The 22048-nt window shown below is 42.5% G+C and overlaps 1 protein-coding gene across 2 annotated transcripts in view; it reads left to right on the forward strand.

Annotated features, from left to right (window-relative positions):
* Positions 1-22048, forward strand: part of ANO6 (anoctamin 6) — a 198616-nt gene that overhangs the window by 37379 nt on the left and 139189 nt on the right. The window contains exon 2 of one of the 2 annotated variants that reach the window (XM_077753242.1): positions 10848-10910. The exons of the other annotated variant lie outside the window; for it this stretch is intronic. Coding sequence (XP_077609368.1) covers positions 10848-10910 — 63 coding nt within the window. The remainder of the gene's footprint in view (positions 1-10847; positions 10911-22048) is intronic. 2 annotated transcript variants of the gene reach the window in all.

The following is a 22048-nucleotide window of genomic DNA, read 5'->3' on the forward strand; positions in this document are numbered from 1 at the left end:
TTCTCTCTCCTCTGTCTATAATGTCCAATCCTAACTTTGTCTTATTTCCTGTAGCTTCTACTTGAAGATTTAGCTTAAATTCACTTACCAGGTAAAGCATTAGGAGCATCGTACTAAAAGTATTTGATCATGCATCTCTTTTCTTCAGCGCAGTGTTTATCTCCTGAATGAGAACTTTACTGGAAGCTAGAAGCAAATGTTGATTAAGTTATAGTCTGTACATTCAGGTTGCTTATAATTAGCAGGAGGAGAAAGGCATAAAATACACAAAGGTAGTAAATATTGTAGGATCTCTGATACAAGTACCTGAAGAGTTCAGTAGGGCAGAAAGAAGGGTGCAGTTAGTCCTTCTGCGAGGCGGGTGAGCTAGGGAGAAGAATTCATGAATGTTTTCATTCAAGAGGTGATGTGTCAGCAGCTGAATAGGTGTTTCCTGGGCAGACATGGGGACATGTGTTCTAGGCAGGGTGTGGGAGAATGGTGATGAGGTGTGTTTGAGGTGGGTTGCCGTGGTGCTGCTTGGCACAGGGTGGAAGCTCAAAAATATTCAAGCTGAACAGTATGCCCCCTCCTAGTATCTGGTGATTCAGGAGTTTGTGAATCCCCAGAAGTTGGATGCAATAGTTTATGTGCTTCTGAGAATTTTTCTGGAGAATTTAACGAGATTTTGCCAGAGAGTTGTATGGTCAATGAAAAGTTTAAAAACTTTCTTTTGACAAACATTGTAGCACAGGAAATAGGGGAGGAGAGGCGTGGAGGATGGAAAATGATTTGCAGGTATGCTGACCCCCGCTGTAGCTTATAGTCACGCCCCTGGCATCTACAGGGCAGTTACCTGCTGGAGCCACTGAGGGCCTGGTCATGGAGGCACTTCTGGTAATGGTTTCCCGTGCTCTCTTCTCGCTTCTTTCACCAGGCAGGCTCATTTCTGTCTCTTCGTTTGCTCCCACGAAGCCATTACAGTGTTCTTTCGTTGAGAGTCAAAACAACTCTCTAGGGCAGGAAACATTATGGGGTTGAAAGACTGGGGAGTGAATGGAAGCACCATATGTTTTATTCTGAAAATAAAGTAGGGAGATGAATATGTGAGGGGAACAAGAAAGCAAATACAGTAAGGAAAGCAATTTGGAGGAAATGGTATTAAATAGACTGCATTAAAAGACTGCAATGTCATTACCCCCCCAGAGACACTGTGGGTCAGCTCATTCATTCCTCAGTGCTGGCTGTTAAAGAGATGTGTGAATTATCCAGCTCTTAGAATCCTGTCTAGGCAGATTCAGAGTCCTCCTCCTCTGCCCCTCTGTGCAGCTATAATAATACCCTCTATTATACCTTTGTTCTAGAACAATATTGCCCAGTGGTGGTGTAATTGTGGATACTCTTTTCTTGTATAAGACATGACTGTCTTATGTTTGAATGCCCAGCATCTAGTGTTGGGCTCAGTACATGTTTATTAGGAGAATGAACTTGAGCTTTCTAGCCTCAGGGTGGTAGAGTTCATGGTGTAGCCTGCACACATCCGTACACACAAACCCAAACCGCTGAAGATTTCCATTATCCTTTGCCTAAGGAGGCCCTCAAGTAAAAGCACTAATCATGGAAGGGAGGGGTTCTTTTGCAAAGACAGGGGCTCTTCTTTGGAAGGGAGGTTTTTGGTGCAGTGTTGAATCTGATGTAATATCAGATGGTGTCAGCTTGCTAACCGGTTTCAGTCAGTACAGGCAAAGCAAAGGACCAAGGTTACTGGAGCAGACAGACATAGCGGGCACTGTTGGTCACGCTTGGATCTGCCTCAGGAGCACCCACACACCCTCATCTGTTGCCCAAAGTCAAGTAACCTTCAGAAGCATAACGATCATGTAGTTGTATTTTTCAAAGCTGAGCACTCCACGCGTGAAGCAGGCGGCTGGCTGCCTTTGGTGATGCTCATCCTCTTCAGACGCCTTCAGAGGATCCCCAGCGGACAGAGTGTGGGGGCAGCTTGCGGAGGGCTCGGGGGAGTCACAGATGTGGTTCAAGGAATGGGAGTTTTAAAAATTAGAATGTCAAAGAAGGAACTGAAGGGGCGCATCGTGGTCTCAGGCATATGAAGTACACAGAGAATAGTGATTAGTATTTTCCAATTACTGAGGAACAAAGACCAGGAAGATTGTTCTGAACTATATATCATGAGCACTTCCGAAATGATGGAGTTAATTTGGAGATTATTGAAAATATCTTCCTATATCCCTATCATGTTAACTTACTAGTTACAGATAGTTGTGCATTTTAGACATTCAAGTCATTTACACTTGCTTTCCCGGGTTAGCCGCTTGCTGTGAAGAAGGAAAGGAAAAGAAACTAGGGGTATTGCCTGAGCATCTCCTGACAACAGGCTCTGGGTTTTCCAGTATCTCTGATTTACAGACGTTTTACGGTTTAATACCTGAGGGGTAGGTATTATCATCCCCATTTATTTATGGGGAAACTGAAGCCAGGAGCTTCAGGTGGCAATCCTCAGTCTGTGATACTTCAGTCCTAAGTCTGTGTGACTCCAAAGGCCTTGCGTCTAATTTGTCTCTGAAATGCAAGGAGTCTAGTTTTCCTGAGGCTGCCTGGATGTCTCATTCTCTATGAGGAGGTCCAGGCTAGCCTGTCCCAGGTTCTGAAAACCTTCACCTGGGAGTATCACCGTGCATTCGTTCCAGATTGGCATTTACATGTCCAAAATCAACCTCTATTGCTACGTCTCAGCCTAGGCAAAGCATACTTATGGAGCAGCAAATCTGTAATGTGTGTTTTTTGGCATAGCAAAAAGAAAAAGAAGAAAAGTACATTTCAATCTAATAAATATAGACTTTTACCTCCACTGGCATGCCGGTGGACAGCCTCCACCGTGAAGGCAAGCAGAGGTGGTATGTGGTATAGAAGTACATCAGGGGTCTCAGCAAGGTGAATGATTCCCATCTACATTAAATTTGCTGGTGAGCACACCTTTCTGTCCCTGACGCTTGCTGTCTGTATCTTTTTCGGACTGTATACATTATACACGGGCATTTGTGGATATTTTGGAAAACACAGAGAATTTTAAATACAATAAAAATCCGCCCCCCACCCCCGGCCGGTGCTACCACCCTAAGATAAACCAGTCATGAATACCTTAGTGTGCTGCTTTCTGGCCTTTTAGAAACAGATGTAATTTCATGTAGTTTAGACATATGGTACCCTGCCTTTTCATTCAACGTGCCTCATAAGCATTCCCTAATATTTATTTTTTCATCGTGGTAAAACATACATAACATAACATTGGCCGTTTTATCCACTTTCGAATGTACAATTCAGGGATATTAGGTAGTCACAGTGCTGTCTAACCATCGTCACTGGGCATCCCCAGAGGTTTTTATCCTCCACATTTATCTCTATTTTTAAAAATGCTTCACAAACCGCACTTAATAGCTGTATAATATCCAGCCATGGATAATTTACTTGAAAGCATTTACTACCAAACATTCAGCAGATACTGATTTTTTTAAATGTTTTCTTTCTTTCTTTCTTCCTTCCTTCCTTTCTTTTTTACTGTTTTTTTTTTTTTATTTCTGAGATTGAGAGCGAGAGAGAGATTGAGAGAGAGAGATACCGACAGACCACGTGACCAGGGGAGGATCAGAGAGACAAGGAGACACAGAATCTGAAGCAGGCTCCAGGCTCTGAGCTGTCAGCACAGAGCCCGACGCGGGACTTGAACCCACCAACAGTGAGATCATGACCTGAGCTGAAGTCAGACCCTTAACTGACTGAGCCACCCAGGCACCCCCAACAGATACTGATTTTTGTGTTCACTATGATGTAGACTTTGTGGCTAAGGTAGTGAACCAAATGTGGTTTTTGCCTTCTTGGCCCTTAAGCCTGGCAAAGGAAGTGGCCGGAAGTGGGCAGCTGGAGTCCTGCAGAGCGTGAGCACTGGGGCCAGGGGTGCAAATAGGAAGAGAGCCTAACTGAGGTATAATTTACATAATCTTTCCTTGATTATTATAGATCTAGTGTGTAGCAGATTTTTTTATTTTTTGCTGTTATAAGTACTATTGTGAGATATTTGTAGGTGTAAATATTTGTTCACATGCAGATTAGAACAAACTGAGGGCAGATGGAGTGGGGGAAGGGGAAGGGGAGCGATGGGCATGGAGGAGGGCACTTGTGGGGATGAGCTCTGGGTGTTATATGGAAGCCAACTTGACAATAAACTATTAAAAAATATGAAGATTTTGAAACGTGGAATTGTCGAACTGCTTCCTGCAGCAGTGCAGTAAGAGGTATTCTTCTGGAATACTGGTTTAGTTAACCCAAACTTTGCCGTTCTAAAGGTTAGGAGCCATCACCAAACATTTCCATTGCCTCCTACATCTTGTGAGCTCTGCTAACCTTTTTAAATAAATGTATGTCTAACTTGTAGGATTGTGTGAAGAGCTGGGGCTGAGAAGTGGGTGTATGCAACGGGGAAGAGCCAAGGAGGGCAGGGGCGAAGGGTACGTGGCTGAGGTTGACATTGTGTCACAGGTAACGTTTGAACTGTCCAGCTCATTGACGTCTCTCACTGGCCTTCGTCTCACTCCTGCTTTAAGGCTATGCTCAGTGTACACACTGACAGAGTTTGCCTTCCTTCTGTGAAATTCAGACTTGCAAACTTGAAGCTCATTATGAAATAAAAGAAGCCTATAAAAAAGTACCTTTATCATCTAAACAGAAATTTATGGTCTATTATCAGAGCTGGAAGAGACTTTTGGAAAGTGTGTAATCTTCCCTGTTCAGACAATAGAGGAAGGTTCTGAGGTTTTGAAAAGTTAAGAAACAGTCTGAAGGAAACCAGTTGGGTAGATAGAGAAATCTCTCTTGATTTATCTTGTGGTTTCCTCCATAACCTGCCCCATGTTGTCTTCGCCTTTGTTCTTGTCCTCGTGGGAGTTCTTTTCTTCTTTAAATTCCTGATTTGGTTTTCTGCCATTTTCTTCTAGGATGCTGTTCGTCCTTAGTGTTGAATACATGTAGGTGTTGGCTAATGTCTATCGACAGTCATCACATTCTGCTGGTGTGTTTGCATGCCTTATTCTGTGTTGGTCTTAGCCTACTAATTTATTTGCTGACTGCTGTCTTCATCTTGGCCTCGTTGTTTACTGGAAAGTCCCTGTTGACTCTGGCAAAAGTACCCAGTGATGTTTTATTTTGCTCCCTTTGTGTTAGCCCTTTTGGGCAATTTTTTGGGGTTTTGTTTTTTTATTAATGTTAAGAAGTAATATACCCTCCAGTGATGTAGTAAATGTGGAAACTTGGTCTGGGGCCAAAGAGTAAATAGTTTTCAAATAGATCATTAATGTTGAGAATAGGAATAGTACACATCTCTCATGTCTTTATTTTACGATGACTGATAGGTAACAATTAAGTTGGTAAAGCTTTACCGCAAATACACATCGTTATATACATGTGCATATACTTTTTTATGTATAGTAAATCTTGTAAGGTCAAACTGACAAAAAAAGGTTGGCATTGCCTTGTGTTTGACAAAGTGCCATTATCTTCAGTAGAGCCTCATATCTACATAATGACTCTAAATCTAGGACCAGAGGCCCCCTGATAATAATTAGAAGAAAGAACTTGAAAGGCCAGAGCCCCAAATTTGGTCTGAGGCTGTCAGAAGTGATTATTATGCAGTTGCGAAATCCTGTAGCTTAGATTCTAAACAATTTCTGGTGATCAGTAGCTCAAAATAATTCACAGAGTTATCAGGTTCTTTCATTTACGAGGGAAAAGAATGATTCCTCATTTATCTTAAGTCTTTTATGTTGGCAATTCCATCCTTAATTAAAAAGGCATTGGCATTTTCATTATGAAAATGGTTTTCCTGGATTTATAGCTGAGTCCATTAATTTAGTGTTTCAAAACTGATTGGCATTAGCCTGTTAGTTACTTTTATATAAAAACAACTTAAAAATTGATTTTAGAGTGTCTTGATTTTAAAGACCATTTCAGACATCTGTTCCTCCTGGGTCTACTGGATCGATGTGTTAAGTTCTAGAGAACTAGAGAATAAATATAGCACACTCCACTTCCAAAAAAGACGACAGCCAGTATCACTCTCTGTTTAAGGCACTTCAGGAGAGCCTAAGGAGACATACCCTAGATGTATACCTTACACTTGTTCTCTCTCTCATTTTCTTCTGTATCTTTCAGCGTAGAAAAAATAATTATCATAGTAGCAACGGTATTTCCTTAAGTGCTTACTGTCAGGACATTTGTCCTTTTAGCATTCATAACAGTCTTGTAAAGATAGGTAGTATGATGCCCATTTTACACATTGGGAGGCTGAGACTCCCCAAGAGGTCCCCTGATTAACCCCCTGATTACCTCTTCATTGATCCGTTCTTGGCATTCCTCTCCCCCCTCTGTTCCCTTCTGCACATCACTGCTGGTCCCATCTGTGTTCTTTATAACAGTCTCCTCCAGACACACCTTCTAAGAGTCCACACTGCATAGGGGTAAAGCCCAAATTCCAGCATATGTACTGATTGACCCCGACTTCTTTAACTTTACACCCCACAACCTCCTTACAAGAATCTGCACTAGATTCTTACACAGAGGTGTTCTTCCCCACCTGTTGTGCCTGCAAGTGGCTATTATTTGCCAGACACTCTGTTAGGATCTTAGGTAGAGGTCTTACCTTTAAAACTTCAGTAGCAAGATATATGTAGACATAAATCACTTCTCTTTACCGTTTATGTATCTAACCCCAGGTTGGTTTAGAGCTTCTGTCCTTGGTGAAAGTTTCCCTTACCATTCAAGGCAAAAGTTGACTCCACCTTCCTCTGAATGTAGTCTGAACTGACTGTACCAAATATTTATCTTCAAATTTTTATCTTATTTCCATGTGCCTGGATCTTAGTCCACTTCTAGGTTATAGACTCTATAGGTAAAGTCTGTGATTTTAATATATCTTTAATTTTTAAATTCTATTTTTAAAGGAAAGATTAATTTGTAAAAAGTCTATAAAATGTCATAAAGAAATTTTAGCATTGGACCACCATATTTTTAATATATTGCATTGTGGTCTGAGACCACATGTATTAAAGTATAAAAAATTAGGTTGGCACAACAATGTGGCATGTCATTTATTTTTCTGGACTTTAAAAAAACCTGTGGCACCAAGTTGTTTTTTTTTTTTAATTGAATTAATAGTATTACTGTGACACCTTCTTCTTCATTAGTTATCAGCACAGGAAGAAAGCCTTTTGAACATGAGCCAGGCCTTTAAAAGACACTAATAAATATCTTGGGTGCTAGTCTTTCATGTTACAGGACTTGTTAAAAACATCATAAATGATAAGTGGCATGAGCAAATGGGAGTCCTGACTGTGGAGGGTGGAAACCTGTTCTATTCCTGGCTCAAGTCACTGAAAGGGGGGTGACTCTGATGTCAGAGGCACAGTGAGCCCCAGTTTCGTTGCATGCCAGATGTGGCCCTGATTCCTTTGTCCACTATGATGCATGCCAAGGGATGCATCATAGCAGGCATTGTGGGGTTTTGACGCATTGAATACTTTTATGGGTACCTCTCCCCTTGTGGTGTTAGTTGAACCGAATTCATCTGTTTATTTATAGATAGACAGACTGGGTGGCTAAACAATGGAAATTTATTTTCTCACAGTTTTGGAGGCTAGAAGTCCAAGGTCAAGGTGTTGGCATATTTGGTTTCTTCTGAGGCTTCTCTCCTTGGCTTGCAGCTGCCACCTTCTCGCTGTGTCCTCATGTGGTGTTTTCTCTATGTATGCAGTTCCCTGCGTGTGGGGTCTCTCCGTCCAGATCTTCTCTTTAAATTGAACCTGTCAGGGGCGCCTGGGTGGCTTAGTCGATTAAGCGTCCGACTTTCGCTTAGGTCATGATCTCGCGGTTCGTGGGTTCGGGCCCCACGTCGGGCTCTGTGCTGACTGCCAGCTCAGAGCCTCGAGCCTGTTTCAGTCTGTGACTCCCTCTCTCTCTGACCCTCCCCTGCTCACGCTGTCTCTCTCTCTCTCCTAGAAATAAATAAAAAACATTAAAAAAAAAAAAAAATTGAACCGGTTGGCTAGGATCAGGGCTCACTCGAATGGGCTCATTTTAACTTCATCACCTCTTGAAGGTTCATATAGTTATATTCTGTGTACTGGGAGTTAATGCTTCAGCATTTTGAGGATTTTGAGGAGACGCAATTGAGCACATAACATCTATTTAAAATAACCTTCATTTATTTTATATAGAGACTAGTATAAAGAAGAAACCAAAAATAGCCTTCTACCTAGTTAGTGCCTATTGTTAAAGAGGGAGGGTAAGAACATGAAAAGATAATTCAACTGTATGCCGGTTATAAAAGGAAAATGAATGCTCTCCTACCCCTTCCTTCCACCCTAAGGCAACCTCTTTAAATACATTCACACAGATGTTTACTATACAGAGTCCAGGTCCATTTTTTTCGGATCTTAATGTATCACACAAAACACAGATCTATCTGCACACCCTCTGTATGACTACCTAGTATTCCATCGTATATGTCCTGTATTTTAATGTCACTAGTGGCCTTTTCATGGGCATGTAGGCTGTTTCCACGTACCTCCCCCCACCCCTGCTTCCATTACAAATAATGGAGTTGGATTCCTTTTAAATATGCATTATGGAAAGAAGAGTGATGAGCTACCTAATAAAAACAACCCGCATTTGGTTTTGGTAAAGACAGCCTTTGTTTTTCACACTTCCTGTCTATTGGCCCTTATTAGTTGCTGTGAAAGGTACTTCAGTCTTTCTTAGCCTCCAGCCCCTGACCGTATGCCGCAGCCTCCTTCCTGCATACTGTGGGAGGAGGGACTTCCCTGGACAGCGATATCACGCCGCTGTCCTTCCTCCTAAGGAAGAAAGGTCTCCCTGAATCATGAGCAGGCAGAAACTATTTTTAGTTAAGTAGAACAGTTTTTCTGGTAAGAATTGCTGTTTCCGTGCCTGCGACGGCACATGAATCCTTTCTGGCTGCTTCCACCCTTTGGAGAGGGGCCAGCTTTCTAATGGAATGTAAGCAGTCTTACTGCTAATCAAGATTTACAGCTGAGCCCGAGATGCCCGTCCGCTCACTGGATTTGCGGACCCTCTGAGCTAGCAGCAGCAGCAGCAGCTCTGAGATGAAGTGCTGGGCGCGGGCCCCCGTCCTGCTCTCCAGGCCCTCCCTCCTTCCTCAGGCGCGGCCGCTTAGCCACAGGTATCATCTGGCATTATTTTGTAAGCTGTGCCACGGTGCAGATGTTCTTTGCTGAAGAATTACTTTCATTTCTGACTCATTTCTGAAATGAGGCAGTCTATCAGAGGTGTTCTTCATTTTCAGACCCGTGGAGAATTCATTTTCTCCTGGGATTTCTAACCACATGTGGGCAGTGCTTTATTTACCCAGATGTGAGGAATAACAGTCATGAACAGCCCTCTTACAAAGCAGGCCTTACTTCCTGGCAGAACCCAATGGGAAGACCCAGAGGAGCTTATGCTCTTATTAATGTAAATATTTCTGAGGTTTTGGTTTTGTGATGCTTGTGGACATGCTGTGTGTATGGGCTTTGGTGCAAGAAAAATATAATTTAGCAACAGATTTAAAAGGTAGTCCGGAGTGTTTCTAATTACTGTTTGTTTAGTTCACCATTGCCCTAATAAGTGGATTTAAGTAAACTTGGGGGTAGGGAATGTAATGTTCATATTATAGTCAGCCATGCGAATCAAATTCTAACTCAGTATTGCAGAGAACACACCATGGAGTCATTTTATTAGATGTATTCCACTGAATTTTAAATTTAGAACTGAGAGTATTTGGGAATGGGCATTTTCTACTGTCCAGCATCAACGTGAATTATGTACATGTCCAAAACCAACCCTACTGTGTGCTACAACCCCATTAAATTTTTTTCAATGTTTATTTATCTTAGAGACAGAGAGAGAGAGAGAGAATGAGCAGGGGAGGAGCAGAGAGAGAGGGAGACAGGATCTGAAGCAGGCTCCAGACTGAGCTGTCAGCATTGAGCCCGACATGGAGCTTGAGCCCACGAACTGTGAGATCATGACCTGAGTGAAGTCAGATGCTTAACCGACTGAGCTACCCAGGCACCCAGCTACAATGCTATTTAAAATCCATCAGTGGTCTGACATTCAGTTTTCTGTTTAACTTGACATAAAAGAGAGGGAGAGACTTAAAAATTTCTCTTCCCACCCCCCCCCATCTTTCAATGGCTATAATAGGAAATGGAAGTATTAAGGGGGCCTAGAGCAGTGGTTTCCAACCTAGGACGCACCTTGGAATCAACCTGGGAACTTGAAAAAATACAAATGCCTGGGTCCCACCCGCAGAGATTCTGGTTTAACTGTTTGGAATGCAGCCTGCCTGGGGATTTTTCAAAAGCTCCCCAGAGGATGTTATTGTGCTCTAGAGGCTGAGGACCACAGACATGAGAGACCTCTCATCCAGGGATTCCCAGCCCCGGCTGCAGACTCCCATCACTTGGAAAGCTGTTGAAAGAAACACCGATCCCCCACCAGTTGAAACTGTATTTCTGGAGGAGGGTGCCAGTATTGTTAGAAAGCTCCCAGATGATTCTGATGCACAGCAAGGGTTAAGGTAAGCTGACTTAATCTAACCATCCCGTATCACAGATGAGAAAAAAATGAAAACTAAAAAGGGCAGACGGCTTGCTCAAGGTCATATCCCAGTTGTCGCAGGAGCAAGTTTGGGACTCAGGTCTGACCGACCAGTCTCTGCTGCCTGACACCACGCCCTTGTATTTGTCTGTTGTATTTATTGATGCTTCCTCATCCTTCAGGTGATGTTCCTGCCTCCAGGAGGCCTTTTCTGGCTCCTCATACTCTGCACTCATCCGGTCGGGGTAAGATGCCCTTCTTTTATTTTTGAATAGCACCTCGAGCTCTTCTCTTAAGACTGTCAACTCCCGGACGACAGGAACTGCCCTTTCTGTAACTTGCGGGCATGGTATATGCTCCCAGATACTTTGTTGAGTTGAAGTTCTCTCATTCTTTATTTTTCACTTAGTCCACATGGATTGCTAAAAAGAATCCATTTCTATAGGTTAGCTTCTGAAAAGAGCTTCTGAAAGCAAAAGTCATTTATTTTTCTAGGGCCCACTGTCCTGTGGGTCAAGATCCCATATACAAGGACTCTCCATCCCTACCTTCCAGAACAGAGATTTTGGGGGGAAAAACTCACAGGGCTTTTAATAACAATGAAAACAAAATTTCAGTGACCTCACTAGTTGTTTAAGTTATTTACAACATCCGGGGACTTTTGAATAATGTACTTACAAGCGTGTGTGGCTTAAGTGGAAGGGAGTATGTGGCATTTACTCTAAGACAAAAAGTTGTATGAAGAAAATAATGCTGTTTCATGGAAATATGTTTTAAGGATTAAATTATGTCCTTTATCATACTATATATAACTCTGAGAAGCCACATTCTGTTAGCATAGCTGAATTAAATACTTTGGCTTCTCTGGATTCATATGTTAAATTCTTTTCAGTTGATTTAAAAAAAAAAAACTGTCTTCCATCATCCCAGTTTACTTAAGGTCATGCTTGGTCAGTGTCCTATTTTTATTTGGAAACGATCTCCAGGTTTGCAGTATTCGTGTTTGCTCTTGCAGCTGTACCAGAGATTTGTCTCAGAAAGCAGGTTGCCACCAGTATCTCTTTGGCTGAAGAGGCCAGGAGGCTGCACACAGGGGTAACATGGAATAGCTGTTTTCTTGTGTGGAGAGAATTTAAAGATTTTGGAACCTAGACTGTAAACTGGACTGAGTTGTAGGGTAAATGTGAAAATGATGTTAAGATGTTGCAACCAGGAGAGAAGAATGACGTGAGTGTGTGGGCTCATTCCGAAGTCTTAGCTTTCCCAGGCTCCTGCTTTATTGGCTCGGGTCATGACCTCATGGTTTCGTGGGTTCGAGTCCCATGTCAGGCTCTGTGCTGACAGCGCAGAGCCTGCTTGGGATGTTCTGCNCCTTAAATAAATATTCTTAAAAACTTCAGGAGAAAGCTAAGTCATTTAGCTGGAGGTAAATGTTAAGATGTTTTTATATTAAAATATTTTTGAGCATACTGTGGAATATAAAGTGCGACATTTTATATGATTTTTAAAGATGAAAGATGAAATTTTAGAGAAGTACTTCTCTCTGGTCTCTCCTTTGTTGCTATTTGATTGGAAAATGAACAGACTGATAAAACTTTGCTAAGGAACCAGCCTCTATCATACTGATTTCAGGGGCTCAGCAATATACTGTGGGAGAGAAGGGGAATGGGGGAGAGGAGGGTTTATGAAATATGTAAGACACAGTGTTCAGAGTTTCAGCCATGTTGTGCCATCAAACCTTTACGACTGCCCTGCAAATTAGGACTTATTCACGGCAGCTTTTACATGTGAGGAGACATATATGCACCTGTCCACTAGGGAGTAGAGCCAGTATTTAAATCCAGGTCTGTCTGATTCCAAAGTTGTAATTTTTCTTACCAACATGACCTCTTAGGAGAGTGGAAGTCTCCGGAGGAGAGTAGTTACTGTGCTGGTAGAAGTGGGCCGACTTCAGCTTCCTGTACAGTTGTTATTTAACATTAATAGGTTAACATTTATAAGCTTCTGTGACATGGTTAAGAGCATTTCTTCATAATGTCCTAGAAAGTTCTGACTTTCAAATGGCATGCCGTTGTTGCGGTGACGGAGAGTTCAGGTGTATTCATTGTCATGGTTTGAAGAGGGGAGAGGAATAGTCAGCAGTGGCCGTTTTTGGTCCCAACACAGGCAGAATTTTGTAATCCATCTCAGTCATCACGCATTTGACTTGAGGGAGGCAGCAAAGCCAAATGGTTGATAATTTGCACTTCGCCATGTGTTTCCTGGGTTTGAGAGTTATGGCTCTGTTGCCTGCTAGCTATGTGATCTTGGGCAAGTCACCTAGGCCTTGGTGCCTTAGTTTCATCAAAAAGGCAGGAACAATACTAACTTGATTAAACTTGCTGTTTTAGGAATTAAATAACCTGAGGCATATAAAGGGCTTGGAACATTGTGTGATAGAGAGTAAGGGGTCAGTAGATGTTTAGCTACTCTTAGTGGACAAAAGCTAGATGCTCCATAACCCAGCAACCCACTGCTAGGTATTGACCTGAGAAATGAAAACCCATGTCCGTAAAAGGCCTTCTAGTAAAAGTTTTTAGAAGTTTTGTTCATAATAACCAAAACATGGATACAACTCAAACGTCCATCAGCTGGTAAATGGATAGATTGTCGTACATCAACACAATGGAATGGTGTTCAGTAGCAAAAAGGAACAGATTGCCGATACAGGCAACAACATGGATAAATCTCGAGAGCATTGTGCCAAGTGAAAGAAGCCAGGTAGAGAAGGCTGCATATGATTTGATTCCATGTGTATGACAGTCTGAAAAGGCAGAACTGCAGGGAGACATCGGATGGTTGCTTGCCAAGGACCAGAAGCAAGCAGAGGAGATTGGGCCTGGAGGTTAAGGGGAAGCTCTTTGGGGTGATGGAAATACTCTGTTGTCCTGGAGGTTGCATGACTCTATACATTAGTCAACATGCATCAGACTGAGGGTAAACTTTTTTTTTTTACTGTGTATAATAAGTTAAACCTTAGTAAACCTGATTAATAACAAAAGCCAACTTCTGCATCATATAACAAATAGTGGGATAAGGGGATTTAGAAAGAGTAATCGGAAGTTGCAGAAACTGCAGATATTTTGCAGTTTCAGGGACTATGGAAGATGAGTGGGATGGTTTCATTAATTTTCCTCTCACAGGCTGTGAGTTAGAAAAATGTAGAAACCTGTGGAATGGTTCTGTCCTACCCGAGCATACCTGATTCTCTTTGCTGTGTGGGCACTGGTCTGTTACCCCATTTCTTTTAACCCTCCCCATGAGAGCTGCTTGTATTTCTCAGGCACGGGGATCGCCTGGGTTGATTCCTGGGAGAATCCTGAAGGAGGGAGGGAGGGCTGGCTGTGTGATAAGGCGTTCATGGAAACAGAGCGTTTCATGGAACAGAGGTGTTCTGGATGAGCTGAGGGTTACAATTCCAGATTACTAAGTAGTCTGAGTGCATTTATGGGTAAGGAATGTTATCTCAGAGCATTGTTCATTTATCATGAGTCATGGAGGCCCTGGCCCTGGATCATGGAGCTCATGCTTAGCGTTAGCAGCATCGGGCACAGCTGACCACTCCCTCCTTCCTGAAATTCTTTCTGTGCTGAGCTTCTGTGGTGCTGCTCCATTTTGATTCCACTTGCAACTCGCTTATATTTTCTGTCTCCCCTGCTGGGTCCTTCTCTTCCTAGCCCTGGCCTCTAAATTTGGAGTGCCTGTAGCCTTGTGCTGTGACCGCTTACCATCTCAGCTCACTACTTAGGAGAGAGTCATTTCCATCTATTTGGTGATGACTTTCATATCCGCCTCCCCGATCTCTGTCTCTCCCTGGCTTTTCAGATGCTTGCTTTATCTCTCCACTTGGTTGTCCTCTAGACCTTGCAAATATGGCATTTCCAAAACCAACTTCTGATTTGTTTTCTAAACCTACACTTCTTCCTTTCTTCGTCATTTCGGCAGTGACTCCACCCAGTTGCTCAGTCCCCCAAACCTAGATCCCTGCCTGTCCTTCACGCCTCATATTGGACCCATTAGCATCTGTCTCAAGTCCAGGCACTCTTCATGTCCCACCCCACACCTGAATCGGAACCCAGGCCTTCATCACGTCTTGCTGGGACTTCGAATCCCTTCCACAGCTCTCTTCCTGCCTCTACTCATTACCTAGTGGTTTGAGTTCACACAACAGTCACAGGAATTCTTCTGTATTATACTTTTATACTACGTGCAGTGGCTTCTCTACAAACGGTATAAAGTACAGACTCTTTGCCATGTACCGTAAGGCCCCGCCACCTCCCTGCCCTCAAGTCTTCTTGCTCTGCCTGTCTCTCAAGGTGCTCCAGCCATACCGGCCCCTCATTGTCCCTTTACGTGGCCCCCTCCTGCCAAGAATGTTCATCTCCTCCTCCTCCCATCTGCTCTCACCTCCCAACCCTTTTCTGCCTAGGATTCTTGCTTCATTCAGTTCTCGCTCAGACGCCATCCCTCAGAGCTCCCTGCTTCCCTGACTCACCTATCCCAAATAGCACAGTTAACTCTCCGTTCCCTTCACCTGCTTTATTTGACTTCAAAGCATTTAACTCTACCTGAAATTAGCTCTGTGTGTTTTGTTTATTGCCTCTGTCCCCCAGTAGATCATAAGCTGCATAGGAATACTGTTCTGGTGCTTGGTAAGTGTTTTTTGAATGACTGAAGGAACAAGTGAATTAATGCTCAGGTACCCCTGTATTAAAAATTAAAGAACCAAACACCTTCCTCACCCCAAATATCCCTCTCCATCTCTCACCCCATTTCTCTGTCTTTTGTTAAAAGACAGACTCCCTAAATGTTGTGTAGGTATACTACAGCTCTCCACCACCCATTTCCTCTTCACTCTGCTGTAATCTGGGGTCTTTTCCCTTCACTCTGGTGAATTCTCAGGGTCATTTAAGCTGTATGTGTTGCTGCTTCTAACAGATACATTCCTATCCTGTCTTAGGTTCATTTTTTTTAAGTTTATTTATTTTGAGAGAGACAGAGACAGCATGAACGGGGGAGAGGCAGAGAGGGAGAGGGAGAGAGAGAATCTCAAGTAGGCTCTGTGCTGTAGCACAGAGCCAGATGTGGGGCTGGAACTCATGAACTGGGAGATCAAGACCTGAACTGAAACCAAGAGTCAGACGCTTAACTGACTGAACTACCCAGGTGCCCCTTATGTTTAGTTTTATTATGGAACATCAGTTTCCTGACGAGACTTTTTCTGTTACCTGCTACGTGTTCTGGCACATCATAGGTGCCAGACGTGGGATTCTAATGTTCACACGTGTCCTGTCATGAGATGTTAGACATGAGTCCTCACTTGGAGTTTTTTTTAATGGAAAAAATTATTTTTTTTACTTTTGACAAAGTGTATATAATTATTTTAAAAAGTTTATATAAGTAGAAAAATAATACAAGATTTGTTATGAAAAAGATCATCTCCCCCTCCATTTTTTGTTCCCCAGAGGCAAGTGTTTTCAACTTTAGCTGATTATTTTAGCAATAACGTCTAGATCTTTAATTAACATAGTCATGCTGTTACTCATCTGTATTTTAGTTTCAGGGATTATCTACTGATGAAAAAGTTTAGCTCAGGTTCATCTACCCTTGCTCCTCTCCCCTCTCATGCAAATTTCCCACCCCCATCCTCCCCATATTGTACTTGTATTATAATTTTGGTAAGATTGATATGCAGCACTTAGTTTGTTAGAACTACATCGTGCTTTCCACAGAAGAGCCCTACAGTGTAGTTTGATTACTTTTCCTTTCAAAACTACACAGCATATACTGACTTGTTTTTTATCTCTTTATTTTGGATGTACTAACGAATATTCACCCTGAGACTCTACCCCAGGTGTAAATCTCTCAGTCGACCACCTGGAGAATGCACCAAGTTCATCTTTTTGGAGTCAATTCCTGTCAGACGCTTCTGATCTTGTTTCTGTCTAGGTTGCTTTCTTGGCCCCCAAACAGCTAGGGCTTCCCCTTCACTGCCCTCCTGCGGACTTCTTTTGCCTCTCTTCTGTTGGAGCCACTGATCTCTGGAATGTAATGACTTATTCTTTGTTGGTTTACTGCCTCACAGTCTCCAGTTCCTTATGGAGAAGAGGTGTGAGAAGAGATACATTTTTGAGACTCGCAGGTCTGACAATGCCTTTGTTCTCCCTGGCTTTTAACTGATGGCTTGACTAACTTTTTAATTCTTGAGTAGAAATCATCTCTTCTCAGAATTTTGAAGCCTCTGCCTTCCAGTGGTGTTGTTCTTGAGTAGTTCCTGCCATTTGGTCTTAAATCCTTGGTATGAAAACTCTTCCGGGAAATTCCATTATAATGTACCTTGATATAGTTATGTTTGCATTTAATGTGCTGGAAACTCAGCCTCTTCACTATGGAAACCCTGTCCCCTTTCCCCATTCCTGTCTTATCTTTAAAGGGAAAACAGCGTCCTTCAGTTTTGGGTGAAAGATATCCTCCAATCTTGGGGAAAAGAATGCCCTTCAGTGCTGGGAAATTTCTTTCCCTTACAATCAACTTCCCCTCCATTTTCTTTGATGATGAACACTCTGTTTTCTGGATTTGGCTATCCTGAACTGGCCCCCAAACTTTCTATGTCTCCTGCTTTCCATCTCTGTCTTTTTATTGAACTTTCTTAGACATTTCCTGAATTGTATCTTTCAAGGCTTCTATTGACTTTTCAGTATGCCATCATTGTAATTTCTAAGAGTTAATATTTTTATTTCTGATAATGTCTTTATTTCATGAATGTACTTTTTTCAGATATCTGAAGAAGCTAAAGTTTTGAATTACTTTTTTTTTTTAACTTTCTTCTTCCTGTGAGTTTCTCTCTCCTCTAAGTTGCTTTGTTGTTTCTGTTAGATGCTTTCCTTAATAACCAGAAAGTCTCATTATTCACTCTTGTTTTAGGTTAGCTATCTAAAAGGAGGACTGGAAGTTCTTTGATAGCACATTGTGTTTAGTTTCATTCTAGGATGACCTGGCTGAGATGTTTGTTTTTGCTCTGTTTAGGAAATCCTGAAGTTAGTATTTTTAGGGTTTTTGTTGTTTACTTTTATTTGTTTGTTTTTATTTTGTTTTTTTGAACTGACCAGATTGTCTAGATAAAAGATAACTAGTGAGAAAGCCAAGCGCAAGGCTAGGGTATCTCAACATTCAGTAATTTTACTGTATATAATCTCTCTTAAGTATGGAATCCCAATCTTCAACTATTCCTAGAATCCTCTAGTCCGAAGATCCCTTGTTGACTTTTTTTAGAGAATACATTCCCAGTGTTCTTCTACGTAGGGCATGGGGGTTTGGAGACGATTACTTCAAGGAGTGAGGGAGAGAATCTGGGGGTCTCTCTAGTTCTTAAATGGATTTTCAACCAATTATCTGTCCCACCTTCACCCCCATTTCCAGAGGAGCCTGGTGCTACCAGTCCCTCAGTCCCTTGAAGTTTTATAATTTAAATGAAATTGCTTCTGGATAGTCCTGGTTTTAGATTGCACTTTCTCCAGGTTTTGGATTGAACCTTCTCCAGTTGGCCAAGCTATTGGCCATTAGTCTATTTGTTCTCTGTCTTCCAAAATTGTGTTACTATCTCTTCTCCTGTTCTCTTTATATCAGTTTATTTTCCAGTGGTGTTTGGGGTAGAAGCAGGACTCCATGCAGATGTTTAGCACTCCAGCTTTAAATGAAAGCCTCACTTGACATTTTTTTTTGTTGTTTATGAGCCATTTGATCACACTTGGGAATCTCCATTTTCACTGACTCTAGTTCTTTTCGTACTGTGTACACAGTTGGGGTCGAGTATGGTGGAGCGTTCCCTGGACCAGGAGTTAGGAAGCTTGGGTTCTGTTCCCAGATTTCATACTTAATCCTGTGCATTCTCTCTCATCATTATTTTCTCATCTCTAAGTCCAAGGGATTGAAGTAGGTGATTTTGAGATCTCTTTGTACCCAAAGATTGCTTTTATTTCTTTTTTTTAATCATTTTTTTAATGTTTTTTTTAAAAATTTATTTCTAGGAGAGAGAGAGAGAGACACAGCGTGAGCAGGGGAGGGTCAGAGAGAGAGGGAGTCAGACTCTGAAACAGGCTCCAGGCTCTGTCAGCACAGAGCCTGACACGGGGCTTGAACCCACGAACCGCGAGATCATGACCTAAGCAAAAGTCGGACGCTTAACCGACTAAGCCACCCAGGCGTCCCTGCTTTTATTTCTAAGTAGTTGACATAATCATATGAACTGAACACCCACCAAATTAGGAAACCGTTGCAACAGCCAGCTGAAGAAATGCAGGAGTTAAGCTTTTCTCTGTATTGGGCAGTCTCTGTAACTCTGATATCTTTAAAGTCTCAAGTAAAATTGCAGTCCCGTTTCATGAATACGAAACTGTTAAAAGGTTAAAAATTCTGAATTTTATTTTCCTCTGGGCTATTTTCAGCTGATAGGAATTTAACTGCAAAGCATACTTGGATTCATGGTCTCGATAGGGAGATAAAGTGTTAGTTTTGGGCCAGAAAAACAGGGAAGATAATAGAGAAAGAGGTCTGGTTTTTTTCCCTTTTACCCTCTAGCAGGGATGGCCATTCTTGGTAGCACCCCTTGGTAGCACCAGGAAATTGTCGTTCCTGTGGGAGCCATGTGTGAGTAGATGATAGCCACATCTGTGTTTTCTCTCTCCTCCATGTTGCTATTTCTTGTTAGATGGAACAACAGAGTGGACCTTGCATGTCACTGTGGTTTTGACTGGCTGCTTTGATCACTAACCCAGTGTGCTCGGCAGTGGTCAGTATGGTGACTGAGGAGAAAAAAGCATCTGTGAGGCCAGTGCCCCTGTGGGCCAGAGACCAAGGCGAGGCTCCTTAGGATAGTGCTTCCCAAAATGAGTTGCACACCAGAGCCACCCCGGCCCCCTGTTACTGACACAGAGTCTCCATGGGTGGGACTCGGGAATCATTTTGTGACAGTTCCCCAGGCAATATATTAGGATACACTTGATTCTTACACTGACTCTGGGGAGCTGTTGTCTTAGGGGCAGGAGGCTAAAAAGAGAATCATACTCTTGAGCGTTAGCGGAGCTCCGGAAAAAAATAACAGAACTGAAACTGAACCCTGCACACCTAGCCAGCTGACACTTGTACACTGTACTAGCCCTGGAAAGGATTTGACTCTCACTGCTTTTCTCATGTTCATATGTCACGCTCTTTCCCCTCATTCTTGGTAGATCGTCTTGCCTCTTAAATCACAGAAGGAATAGAAACCTTGAGGGAACACTGCCTCAACTTTTCTTCCCTCAAAAAAATATTGTGTGTGGGGCACCTGGGTGGCTCAGTTGGTTAAGCATCCAACTTGGGCTCAGGTCATGATCTCACAGTTCATGGGTTCGAGCCCCGTGTCAGGCTCTGTGCTGACAGCTACCTCAGAGCCTGGAGCCTGCTTCAGATTCTGTGTCTCCCTCTCTCTCTGACCCTCCCCCACTCATACTCTGTCTCTCTGTGTCTAAAAATAAAAATGTAAAAAAAAATTGTGTGTACATATGTTTAATGCACATATAAATTTATGTTTACACTTAACTTTGCTTCTCCGATTGAGGTTAATCCCTCTGCCTATGCCTCTCTCCATCAGTCTTACAAGACAAGGCGCAACAACAGAAATAGGCCTTCCTCAACTCTGTGGCCAGCCTGCGTTCTTGCATCTCACCCGTTCATTTAGTCATTCAGCTCGTTAGTTCATATTTATTAGGGCCGGCTGTGTGCAGAGACCTGGCCAGGCACTGGACTTCAGCATCAGACTAAACAGACATAACCCTGGCTCTCATGATGCTTATAGTCTCTTTGTAACCAGACTCCTTTAAAAAATTATTGTCCTTACTCTCCCCCTTTACAGAAAGAACACATGCTTGTGATCATAAATTCGAAAGTAGCTTCCTAACGGCAAGCCACTAAAGGGTTTAAAGCAGAAAGTACTGAATTTCATTTTCCAAATTGCATTTTCAAAGGTCACTTAGGCTACTGTAGGGGGAAAGGGTTGGGAGAGGGTGGAAATTGCTGGCAGGTGATTGGTCAGGAGATTTCTGCTCTAGCCCAGATCAAAGCTGCTGGGTATTGTAAGAAGGAGAGGAAAAGCAGACCCCAGATCTGTTCAGGACGATAGGTTGGTGAATATTTGGTTGTGGGGATGAAGAAGAAAGGGGAGTCCAGGATGTCACCCAGGATTTTGGCTTACCCAGCTGCGTGGATGGTAGCACCGTTTACTCAGACAAGAAATAATGGAGAAGGAGTAGCTCTGTGCATGTGTGTAGACATAAGTCCTGTGTGAATGCTTTGTGAGTCTGACATGTCTGCAGAGTTTCTAAGTAGAAGTGTCACATAAGCAGGTGGATATATGAATCTGGAGTTGAAAAGAGACCACTTGAAATAGAGCAGTGCATTTGGAACGTTCAGTCTAAGGCTGTCAACACATGCCGTGGATAGATTACAAAGGAGCAGGCCAGAGGTGGACACCTGAATATTTTCAGAAGGCAAGCTCCAGTCCAGGAGAAGGCACCCACACAGGGAACCAGAGAGATGGGAGAACCTCTAAGAGAAGAGCGTCTTCAAACAAGGTTACGGTCAGCTGTGTCAAAGGTTATTGCCATGTTAAATAAGATAGAGCTGTAAAGCAGACATTAAGTTCAGTTGCGTGCAAGTCATGGCTGGCCTTAGCCAGAGTCAGGTGGTAGGTGGTTAGAAGTGGAGTCTTCGGAAGAGGGGTGCCAGCTCATCTAGAGCCCCAGCAATAGTATTAAGGATTTTGGACTGTGTTGTAATACAGTAGGTACAGTGGCAAAGGCTGATAAAGTTGTTTTTCCTTTTTATGACAGCCTCTTATCTTTATTGCTTTATTTTGATTTTCAAAGCAATATGTACTCATTGTAAAAGTTTTAAACATCCAAAATATGACTGACAGTTGAGCGTTTGACTCTTGGTTTTGGGTTGGGTTGTCCCAGGGTCATGGGATCGAGCCCCATGTTGGGCTCTGTGCTGTGTGTGGAGCCTGCCTAGGATTCTCTCTTTCCCTCTGCTCCTCTCCCCCACTCACACGCGTGCTTTCTTTCTAAAATAAAAAAAAAATTAAATAAAAAATGTGAGAATAATCTCTGTAATTGCATTCCCTCATATATAACCACCATTAATAGTTTGAAGTGTATCCTTCCAGCTGCTTCTGTGAATATGCTATCACACACATATATTGATACACACTTATTTTACAAAAACTGGATTTATTGCCATATAGTCTGTAAAGCTTGTATTTTTGCCTGTGTATTTCAGACCTTTCTTCACATAAAGCAGATGTATATAG

Source organism: Crocuta crocuta, unplaced genomic scaffold, assembly GCF_008692635.1.
Source record: "Crocuta crocuta isolate KB4526 unplaced genomic scaffold, BGI_CrCroc_1.0 scaffold30, whole genome shotgun sequence".
Lineage (NCBI taxonomy): Eukaryota > Metazoa > Chordata > Mammalia > Carnivora > Hyaenidae > Crocuta > Crocuta crocuta.